This window comes from Ambystoma mexicanum, chromosome 5q, assembly GCF_040938575.1.
Source record: "Ambystoma mexicanum isolate Mex_15411 chromosome 5q, UKY_AmexF1_1, whole genome shotgun sequence".
In the NCBI taxonomy this organism is placed as follows: Eukaryota; Metazoa; Chordata; class Amphibia; order Caudata; family Ambystomatidae; genus Ambystoma; species Ambystoma mexicanum.
The window spans coordinates 924,073,098-924,085,201 of NC_090933.1; the positions used below are offsets into that span (position 1 = coordinate 924,073,098).

Consider the following 12,104-nt stretch of genomic DNA (forward strand, 5'->3'; position numbering starts at 1 on the left):
AACACATAAATCTACTGGAGCTACTAGCTGTGTTCAAGGCGCTAAAAGCCTTCCAGGAACACCTACAAGGCAAGACAGTAATGGTCCTTACAGACAGCACCACAGCCATGTACTACATCAACAAGCAGGGGGGGCACCCACTCTCCAGGCCTGTCCAAACTGGCCCAGAATATATGGAAGTGGGCTCTCAAACAAAACATGTTCCTACTGTCACTACATGTACCCGGGGAACTCAATCTGCTGGCAGACAGACTCAGCAGAGATTTCCCCCTGCCCGAAGAGTACGAATGGCGCCTGCACGAAGACATCGTCTTCGACGTCTTCACACAATGGGGATTCCCAGAAATAGACCTGTTCGCAACCCTGGAGAACTCACAATGCCTAAGTTACGCCTCCAGGTACCCCCAGAACCAATCCAAGGGGAACGGTCTGTCGATGCAATGGTCAGGGAAATTTGTTTACGCTTTTCCCCCGACTCCCCTTCTCAACAGGGTGGTGCACAAGATGCACCAGGAACAAGTGACCATGATACTAGTGGCCCCAATGTGGGCCCGACAGCCATGGTTCGCTCACTTGATGGAGATGTCTCTATCTCCCCCAGTGAGACTGCCCTGCCCGTACAACATGCTGTCTCAGAACAAAGGCAGGACTCTGCATCCATGCCCCCAGAACATGAACTTAGCAGCTTGGCTCCTGAAATCATAGAGTTCGGACATCTACAACTCCCGCAAAGATGCATGGACATCCTCAGGGAAGCCAGAAAACCTAACACTCGCCACTGCTATTCTAGCAAGTGGAAGAGATTTGTCATCTGGTGCAGGAGTAAAAGCATCAACCCTATTGACTGTTCTCCCACACATGTTGTTCTATACCTGACCCACCTATTGGATTCAGGTCTAGTGTTCAATTCCATTAAAGTCCACCTAGCGGCACTTTCTGCATACACCACTTCCCAACTCAAGGTGTCGTGGTGGAGGATCCCTGTTATAAAGGCCTTCATGGAGGGAGTAAAGAGAATACACCCCCCGATAGCTGACACAGCTCCCGGATGGGACCTTAATGTGGTACTTACCAGACTCATGGGCTCACCATTCGAACCCATGCATAAAGCATCTCTTAAACACCTCACTCTTAAGACTGCTTTTTTAATAGCTATCACCTCCATCAGGAGAGTAAGTGAACTTCAGGCTCTTTCTATTCTAGACCCCTTCGTTACAGTTCACAGAGATAAGGTGGTTCTACGCACTCACCCTAGGTTTGCTCCGAAATTTATTTCTAAATTCCACGTAAACCAATCTATAGACCTACCAACGTTCTTTCAAAATCCTTCCAATTTGGGAGAAAGGACTCTGCACACACTAGATGTACGCAGAGCGGTCATGTTCTACATGGAAAGAACCAGACCACTGAGGAAGACAAATCAGTTCTTCATCTCGGTGGCAGCAGGAAGAGAAGGGGATGCAGTTTCAAAGTCCACTATTTCTAGATGGATTGTTCAATGCATCACTCTCTGCTATACTCTTGCTAAGAGAGAACTGCCCTTTAGGCCAAGAGCACACTCTACTCGAGGCATTGGGGCATCCATAACATTCATTGCAAATGTTCCCCTTGAGTCCATCTGCAAAGCGGCTACCTGGAGTTCTGTGCACACCTTTACAAAACACTACTGTCTAGATGCACACTCTAGATCTGACTCCCAGGTGGGACAGGCAGTATTACGACACCTTTTCTCTACTGTTTCTTCTCATAACCCACCGCCAACTCCAGGTACTGCTCGCTAGTCTATGCACAGCATGTGATTCTAAGCAGATTAACAAACATCAGAAGACAATGCATTACTTACCGTAAAAGCATTTCTGATGGTTGCATCTGCTTAGATTCACATGCGCCCACCCTTCCTCCCCGCTCGGATGGAAGGAACATAGACTTCCTTTATATCTCTCTCTTTTCTGTACTCACTCACGTCTAGAAGGCTCCCTCAGGGCAGAAAAATACAAACAGAGGGACCTTGACGCGTGAGGGATTATGGGTACAACGCACGTCACTATAGGGATAGTATTTCAGACACGCCTTGTCGACGTCCCTTTTCGACTACGAAAAACAAAATGCAATACTCCGCAGTGACCACTGGATGTCGGACCTATGCACAGCATGTGAATCTAAGCAGATACAACCATCAGAAATGCTTTTACGGTAAGTAATGCATTGTCTTACTTCCTGTACAAGCGCCTAACAAGTGAACAATAAACAAACAAACCCCGGCACTGACCACTTTTTGCAACCAACCCCACTATTTCTAGGTGTCCTCGGCTGTGCTTTGGCCCCCAGCACACATGCCCCCTGGTGGAGCCCTCTCGCTGCAGGGTACGTGGCAGGGGGCTCTCCCTCCTCCACAGTGGCTCCTCTCCCCCAGGCGGTCTCTGGTTTCCACCCCAGGGGCTCCACTCCTTATTGCCTTCTGCTTGGGGCCTCCCACTCCGCTTTCCACTGCCAGCCACTCTGGTGCTCCCAAATAGCAACTCGTCCCCTATGCGGACACTCCAAACGGTTTTCTTGGGCTGGGGCCCTCTGCGGAAGTGGGTGGAGTCCTCTTGGGTGGTCCCTCTGTGACTCCTTGCACCATCATCTATGACCTCTGTCTGGCAGCATCGCTCTCCCCCACCGTGGATTTGCTACCCTCTGAGCTGCTCCTTACCGTGGTGTCTCTGGTGGAACCTGGGGCAGCTCTGCACTAGCCACCGTACTGTAGGCAGGAAAGGCACTTTACTCCTTGAACCGCCCATGGGGGCTCCCTCGCTGCCACTGGCCCTGGTGGGGCAATATCTGCCACACTGGACCTCCTTCCGTGGCAGGTGGTTGCTCAATAGCAGCACTCCAGCGACTTTGCATTCCCTGCTTCTGCATGAGTCTGCCACTCTACAGACAGGTCTCCCAGGGGAGGCTCGGTCCTCGCCTGCGGAGTCTATCCCCTGGCGTGATCCTGCACCCTCTCCTGAGGAGCTGAGCTGACCGTGTGTCAAAGTTAGGGCTCAGCATGTGTGCCGCTCTCAGCCTGGCTGCTGTATCCTTGGAGTCTCTTCTCCCTGAGACCCGTTGCTGCAGATCCCTTCACTGGCTGGGCCAGGCTGCTCAGACCCAGCTCGCAACCGCCCTTCCCCAGCCATCTCAGTCCTCTGGTTCTTCGGCATACTGGGCTGGCATACTGGGCTACCAGCAGGGCACACGCCAGGCCCAGCACAGGTGCCGCTCTCAGTCCTGCTACCTCTGCATCCACACCACTGGCAACCAAGTGGAGTGGGTCGGACTGCTCGCAATAGGTATTTGGCTGGCCCCCACTGGCAAGCACTGCTACCCGGCCATCTGGCGTGCCGGGTCGCTTGCAGGGTGCTTTGAAGGCCCCTCGGGAGTGCCACACTCAGCTTCCGATCACCACACCAGGGTCCCGTCTCTTGACTACTGGCTGCTGCACGTCACCATGCAGCATAGGCCAGTCTGCACTGCACAATGTGTCGAGGCTCCTCACGGGTAATCAGGGATCTCCTGTATCACTGCAACAAGGACCTGGGTCGTTGCCCTACACAATGCCTCCAGTTCGGAGAGTGGGCACTGGCCAGATCTGTTCTCTTTATCTCATAAAGCCGACATTACGTGGCCCAGCGCTTGCTAGCTCTCGCTTTTTTGGTAATATATTGTGTCCTTTTCATATAACTGCATTCCGTAGAGCAGACCAGTAAAAATAACGGGAAAAATAATTGCTTATTGTTCTTCCAAATGTAATAATCAATTGTGCATATTTTCAAACAATGCTGTCTTTTTTTTTCTCAGAATAACAAGAACATTGATGGACCAAGATGGACTAAATTGGAGAGAAAAACTTCCCCCGATTCCAGCTGTACCTGTGTCTGCTCAGTCTCACCGATGGGCAGGAAGCTGTACTCCTAGTAAAGCTAAAGCCCAAGTGACCAATAGTGAGTGAAATATCAAGTGTTGCATGGTCAGAAAACTTGTTAATGGTAGATTAATGAAATGGTACAGTTGTAGTTGGTTTATTTTTCAGTTCCCAGATGTACTTCTGCTGTATTTATTGGCACATGATTTTTGTGCATCTGCGGGGACCCCATGCTTGGCTCGTTTCCCCTCATCCTGCCTCTAGTACCCAGACCTCTCTCCAATGGTGTGAACCAAATGCGAAAACTTGAATATAAAGGAGTCTGCTGCTGTGTAACAGTAATTGATCACTTACATATGTGAAAGTCGGTTTTATTTAATTTAGTTTGGCAATTTCTGAAGTAGGCCCATATAAATAGCTTATGGCTACAAGGGATAATTTAAGAGCTTTGGAAACTATGCTTTACATAAGAAATACAGTCTAGGCATGTACCATGCTCCCAGAAATAACACTTTGGGTGAACACTGGGGGCAATAGCTTTTAGTGGGGAATAACACAGCTGGTGACCAGATAGTCTGTGCTTTATGAACAGACAAGGAATGGAAACATGGAGATTTACAGTGCTTTGAGGTTCCTCACTATTCCTCTGTTTTCAGGAGGGATTTAAGCCACGTTTGTACGGGGCTGTAGATGGAGGCTTTCCCCGATAGTGTGGTAATGTAGGACGGAAACATTTTCATACAGTTTCAGTGGGGAATCAGGCTGACATCCTTGTGTTTCCCAACTTTGTGGCACTAGCCTTGTTGAACGTATAGTCCCCTTTTCTCCATACTGCATGGGGCGTCCCTTCCTAGGGACGGGAGACATAACCTTTTTCACCAGAATAAACCTTCTTCCCATTTAACTTTAGAGACACGTGGGGTGTGGCCCTGGGAGCATGCGCTGCCCTGACTCCGCCCTCCAGCGACACACCCCAGTCCCCTTTTCCACATCAACGGGAACGGGCCAAATTCACCACCGCTCCTGGGTTTGGCTTCGGCCATGTAATTCCACACGTGGATACTTCTTCTCTTCTGTCTTTTTGTCTTTTTATCATTCAGGTACTTGGTCCTCAGGCATCACGCTCGTCCGCAGCGCATGTCATCTTCTACAGGGTTCAGAAGGTGTCCATCCTGCAACGGGCTCTTTCCAACTTCAGACCCTCTGCCTACCTTGCCTTGGCCCAGACCACGGCTGGCAGGTTTGTACCAAATGCAACGCGCTTTCCTTGAGGTCTCTGAAGAACAGACTATCCAGGTGGAGGGAGCTCTTCCAGAGATTGCCTCCAGAAGACCTGAAGGACTTTGTCAACCATCGATCCAGACTCAATGTAGGGCCATTCTTTTCCAGCGCAGTACGCAAGGCAGACTCCTTTCCAAGGACTCGCTCAGGTTCTCATACCAGTACAAGTACTGAGGCTAATTCAGCTACCGGCCGTCAGGCTGAGTGGGTCAGTGGATCCTCATGGTGACAGTGCTGAGGGACCAGAAGGTTCTTTTACCGGGTCTTTACCTGAGGGGCCACGCCCTAGCACCGGCAACATGTCTGAGGGGGCTCCTATATGCAGTTCTACCGGCCGATCTGCCGAGGGCAAAACACCTACCAGGCCTCAGCCTGAGAAGCAGGATAGGCCTCATGATCCACACTCAAGAGTCCTGGACGAGGCTGGGCCCAGTGAGCCAAGCAACACAACGCAGGCACGTGGAAGGCAGCTCGATAAGATGGCTGCCGTGCCAGAAATTACGGACACCTGCCCGATACCGCACCATTGAAGGGAGCAGGTGGAGGAATGAGTGTCAAGGTGGGACTGGTGTCAACCAGGTATGTGGCCTACAGCCTATCGTTCATTTGCGCAGGGCAGGTTCCCGCTGTGTCCGTATGGGCACGGCATGCAACGGCTCTAGCAGCCGCCCGCTACCCCGTCAATGTCACCACCCACCCCTCTGGCCTGCGAGGACAGATTTTTGTTGAGATTTTTTGTGAGATTTTTTGAGAGATTTTTTTCAGCCCATCCTCAGCCGCACCCCTCAGTGATTGATGTGGCATCACTATACTCCAAGCCTCAGTCATCCTCGGCCTCCTCGTCCGCGGCGCTTCTAGCCATGGAGGAGAAGATGGAGGCGTACGGGAAGAAGCTGTATTCCAACGCGTCCCTGCATCTTCGGCAAGCCAATGAACATGCCATGCCGGCAGCTGTTAACCAGAGGCTTTGGTGGGAAATTGCCGATTTCCTCCCAGAGCTTCTGGCACAGAGCCAATCACGATTCAAGGCGGGACTGGCATAGGCCAAGATGGTGGCACAAGACATCATGGAGTCCACCGTGGCCCACATTGACACACCTGACCGGGCCATCTGCATTGCTACACACATGAGAAGAACGTCCTGGCTCTGTGCTACTAAATTCAACCCAGATCTCCAGGAGAGTATCTTAGACCTGCTGTTCAAGGGGGTGGCCTCTTTCACTCCACTACGGATGAAGAGCTGGACAAAAAGAAAAACCGCTCACAAACAGCAAAGTCTTTATCCATCCTTACAAAGACCATGCCCAAAATTTACACCCAGTCACAGCAGCACTCAGACAAGGAGCGTACATACAGAGGGTTCTGCGGCTTCCAAGAGCGGAGGACCATTCGCTGACCCAACATTGGTGCAAGCAACTAAAAAGAGGGGGTGTAAGGGCTTTTTCCAGTCCCCCTCCTCCGCAAATCAGCCTCGGAGGGAAAGCAGGCATGACACGCCCCTCCGGGCCCATGTGTCTCCACGCACACTTCTGGTGCCAGAATTTCACTGACCCCTCGATCCTCTCCGTAGTATCCATGGGGTACCGCCTACCCATCCCAGCCTCTCCTCCCTCTTCCCCTCCACTCCCACAGATTGGGACAGCAACTCTTTTGGCGGAGATCCGGTCACTCGTCGAGAGCCAGCGAGGGTTGGGCTTCTACTCCAGGATTTTCCCCATTCAGAAGAACCAGACGGGCCTGAGAGTTGTGCTGGACCTTTCCACCCTCGAGTTCTCCCAACCTCTACAAAAATTCAAGATGGTTACGCCAGCTTTAATACCGGAGACCTTGTGCAAGGGAGACTGGATGTGCTACCTGGAACTGAAGGACGCACACTTAAACGTCTCTATTTGGCAGCCTCATCGTTTTTTTTCTACGTTTCAAGATAATGGGATACCATTTCCAATACAAGGCTGATGAATACAGTGGCGGCCCTCCTCGGGGCTCAGGGCCACCACATCACCCCGTACATAGATGACTGGCTCGTCAGGGCTTCATCTCCGGAAGATGTGCACCGTGTTAGGAAAGATTTCCAGTTATGTGTAATTTTCCCCCCAGATGTGTACCCCCAACTTTTTGCTGATGTCTCAACACCATAGTCTGACTTTACCAGAGGAGCACAGCCTTCTTCTGCACTCCCCTGGGCTTTTTCGCTCACTTGTAATGGGGAAACTGACATACCCTTAAAGACAGTCAGTACTGGGAGACTTTGTTTGCCTTAGTCCTTGTCCATGTTGCAACTTTTCTGCAACATGTAACTTAGACCAAGTAAGCCCAAAACCCATCTGAACAAATGGTACACACCATTCCTTAAAAGTTTAAGACAGCAAAAAAGAAATTGCGAAGCCACTTGGAAAAAACTCAGCTCAGTAGCTAATAAACTCAATCTTTCTAAACTAGCTGCCCTCTACAAAAAAGAAATCTACCTTGCAAAACGTACCTCCTTCGATTCTCGCATTTCCCAAGCAAAATCAAACATGATGGAATTATTTTCCATCCTTAAAGAAGTAGAAACCCCCATAGCTCCACCAGATACCTGTACCAAAGATAAAAATTGGTGCTCAGAAATCCAAAATGCCTTAGCCAACAAGATTGCTACTCTACAAAACAAAATATCCTGCAAAAAAGCCTCCCTGAATGACCCTCTCCCTTCCAATCTGCCTGAGAAGCTTACCTCAAGGTAAACTACCCGCTTTAACTTCTCTAAAGTCACCACACTTGAAGTATAAATAATTATTTTGTCATTGAAACCGTCCAACTGTCAGGGTGATCTGTGCCCTGCACAGCTCATTAAAGATGCTGCCTGTGACCTCTCCCCTTTCATCACAAAATGAATCAATGCCTCCTTCTCCACTGGTTCTATCCCCACCAACTTAAAACAATCCTGGGTACTCCCACTACTAAAAAAAACACACTTGCCCCACCTGCGCCTACAAAAAATAGACCCATAACGACCCGACCGTACCATTTCTCCTAAAAATATTGGATAAGGCTGCTTATGTACAAATACAGAAGTATTTGGAAGAACATCCCCTACTAGGAGCTAAACAATCAAGCTTCCGTCCGCAACATGGGACTGAGACTGCTTTTATTGACCTTAAAGCACAGATCGACAAGCTTACAGATGACGGCCAAGCTGCCTTACTCCTCCTTCTAGACCTCTCTGAAGCATTCGACCTGGTCGATCACATTGTTTTATGCACGCACTTACACACCTCAGCTCACTTTTCAGGTGAGGCCATCACATGGATCAGATCATTCCTTAACGGCAGAACCATGAGGGTCTTCTCACCGACAGCCGCAGCAGACCCCATACCTATTACCTGTGGTGTGCCACAGGCCTCTTTTGTCTCCCCCACATTGTACAATATATTTACCAAGCCCCTTTTCGATGATTTGGATCACCTACACGAACTACGCAGATGATACCCAGATCCTCCTTCCGCTTTCTGGAGATTATGGGAAGGATTTGGCCTTGGTGAATAGAGTGTACATCATCATCCAGGCATAGGTGGCCAAACATTGACTATGCCTGAATGATGAAAAAACTGAAATCATTATCCTAGGTACTAACATCAGCTTAAAGAAATTAGGCCCTGCCTATTGTTCTTTCACGATTGATGGCAACATCATCAAAGTAGGACAAGAGGTCAAAACACTAGGCTTCTACCTGGACTCTATCTTCTCCTTCAACATACAGGTGAACTCCTTAGCCTCTTCCACGGCTTACACGTGTAAACTGATCCGTGCAGCCAAACCCTTTCTGTCTGACACCAGTTGCTTGACCCTCGCTAGAGCACTTTACTGTCCCGTTTGGACTATTGTAACGCTCTCTATCTTGGGTCTTCTAAAGCCATCACCAGCAAACTCCAAACTCTCCAGAACAGCGCTCTTAGAGCAGCACTGGGCATCTCCAGAAGAGAGCATATTACAGTACACTGCAAACAGAATAATTGCCTCTCTATCAAGGACAAAATTCTCTTAAAGACTGCCTCACTAACCCACAAATCCCTCAACAACGCTGCCCCTATCTATCTGATCGACAGATTTCATAGACAGACCTCCCTGAGACCCACAAAACAGCTTATAAAGACTGCCTCTCTGTCCCCAACTTCCAACGTTCCACTATAGGGGGTAACAGCTTCCCAGTGAAAGCAGCTAAACTGTGTAACTCTCTACCGCCAACTCTCAGAATGGACTTGCCCTATCAGAACTTACGATCCAAGTTCGTTTTATGGTTGAAAACGTAGGCCTACTAACACTTCCAGGCACATAGTCCTCACACTTCTGCCATCTGTACATACTGTACGGCCCACTGCCTGTACTTACTGCTGCCTATTTGCATATATGTATATAACCCTGCTATTATTTCTACTATGTGTATGTATATAATTTTTGTTGTTGTAACTAAGCTTCGCAATTTCATGTAAATGTTGCGCACTGTTACCTGAGGGTATGCTTGCGCATTACAAATAATAAAACAAACAAACAAACAATGTAACAAGTGTACAATGTACCTTACAGTACAGTGCACTTGGGTCTAGTCATTTCCAAAGGCCCTAGATACTCTCGAAGGATTTTTTAGGAGAAGTGCAGATGTGCCTTGGACAGGGCTGGTGGCAACTTATCATTTTGCATATTTGTAACCCTTTCTTGCCAGGTAAACCGCGTTCGGCACGGTAAGGAGGCCTGGCTCCAAAATGGCCATGCCACGAGGTTCTTTGTCCTACCCTTTGATCATCTTGCCCATTCACCTTCCCCTGGTCGAGCCGACCCGGGTCAGTCCTTATTTGGGCATGCATTTTCCTGTGAAGCGCCAATCTTTCGCAGGCTTCTGCACGCCTTGTGTGTGTGCGCCTCCAGGATGTGGGCTGGAATGTCTGGTTAAGAAGTGAAGTGAGTGGGCACCACTTAATGATAAATCCACGTCTCTCTGGTAATCAAATTGTAAACAAGAGGATATTTTTTCAAACTATTTGTAAAAGGAGCTGGCTGCGGCGAGTTTGGAGATACCCAAACTCAAAATACACGTAAAGCAAAAGACCAGGTAAAATACCAAGTCACGTAGCCGCTCTCTATATAACCCAGACTGGGTGTGTGGTTAGTCGAAGTTACTGTAGGCCTTTTCTTTCCACCTCTAGTTGCCTCACCTTATCAAGAGAGTTGATATTGTCTAAATTAGACTATTTCAACACACTCTACCTAGGCACTAGCACAAAAAACTTGAACAGGCTCCAGATCCTGCAAAATAATGCACTAAGATGTGCCCTTAACCTCCCGCGCAAGGCTCACATATCCACGGCCAGCAAAGAGGTCCACTGGCTCCCGATCCACGACAGAATCAAGCTAAGAACCCTGGTCATCACCCATAAGTGCCTGTCACGCACCGCCCCTCGCTACCTCTCAGACAAATTCGCTAGACATTGCTCCACTAGACCCACCAGAACCCCTTACCTGCACCAACTAAAGATCCCCAACTATAACCTAAAAACAGCAGGAGGTTCAAGCTTCCCAGTGCTCGCAGCAAAATGCTGGAATACCCTCCCTCTTGCAATTAGATCGGAAGGCGCATTCTGGCCATTCAGAGCCATGGTGAAATAATGGTTACTAGCCTAAACATCCAATCTCTCAATGACACATTTGGCCAGCCGCCGTTCGCCACCATGTAGTAATGTTCACCCTGGCTTTATCCGATTCAGGACCACCCTGTAACCCGGTCCTCACTCTCCACTATCTTGTACCCTGTTCTCTGTATACTTTATTCTTGTATGTAACTACTCAGAGCCTGGACTAATGTATGCTCTGACTGGTGTATTAAGGTGTTTGTGTAACGATATGTAACTCTGCTGTGCACATGATTATGCGCCCAACTACCTGAGGGTTCGGACGCGCTTTATAAATAAACAAACTAAACTAAACTAAACTGTCAGTTCGACTGGGTAGTAAAAAATACTTCAAGTTTAGGGAAGACAAAAAAAGGAAAAGATTTTTGCTGTTTTTCAAAACAATTTTTATCAAAAATAATCTCAAAAATGAGAAGTCACTAATATTTTCTTAGTGAGGAAGAATTTGCCACAATCCATTAAATCAATCAGACCAAAATTGCCAATGCATTTCGGAAATAGATTTCCTTCATCAGGGCCAGTCTAAAGATAATGCATTAAATTTCACAAATGAAAAAACAGTTCAAATATGTACGCAATTGGTGTCATACAACAACATAGTAAGGTTGAGAACATACTATTCAGTTGTGGAAGTGGTTGAGTAAAGAAAGGAAGGAAAAAACAAACAAAAGAAAACTAGTGAGTTACTGTTAAATATAGATGTCCATTGGTTGAATAAAATGGAGAAAAGACAGGTTACCTGTGATTTATAAGTTGTATGCAGAGTTTGGTGAAATGGAGGCCATGTGGTGATCAAAAGTTCCTGCCTGACGGAAATCAGTGCAGAAAGACAGCCTGCAATGTGATTACTGCAAGCAAAAGGGACCCTTTATTGTAAACGGTAATATCCGTGGTTGAGAGTAATTAGAGGGGTGTGGAAAGTCTTACCGTGCTAGTCAAGGGAGCGGAGAAGTTCTCCCGTTGCCGGCATGAACAGAACTGTGGCTGTTGCATCGAAACTTCAGCTATGGAAAACTTTGTTATTAACATATCTAATCGGCCAATGAGTAAGCCAGAGGAAGATACGCTACAGAAAGGTCCAAGTTTCGTACCAACCTACACTCTGTTCGACACAAAGATTGAACTATATAAGTTTGTTAGAAAACTTAAACTCAAGGTCTTCTTTGAAGAATTAGAAACTCAAGACAATTCAACCAAGATCCCCGATTACCAGGAATTCAGAGCAAAGAGTGGGTTTGTACCACCCATCACAGTACCATCTATTGATATCT

The 12,104-nt window shown here is 48.1% G+C and overlaps 1 protein-coding gene across 1 annotated transcript in view; it reads left to right on the forward strand.

Moving 5' to 3' along the window:
• SPAG1 (sperm associated antigen 1) overlaps positions 1-12,104 on the forward strand; it is a 1,725,603-nt gene that overhangs the window by 1,390,352 nt on the left and 323,147 nt on the right. Inside the window, exon 14 of the mRNA XM_069621435.1 lies at positions 3,826-3,968. Within this exon, the coding sequence (XP_069477536.1) occupies positions 3,826-3,968 (143 nt within the window). The remainder of the gene's footprint in view (positions 1-3,825; positions 3,969-12,104) is intronic.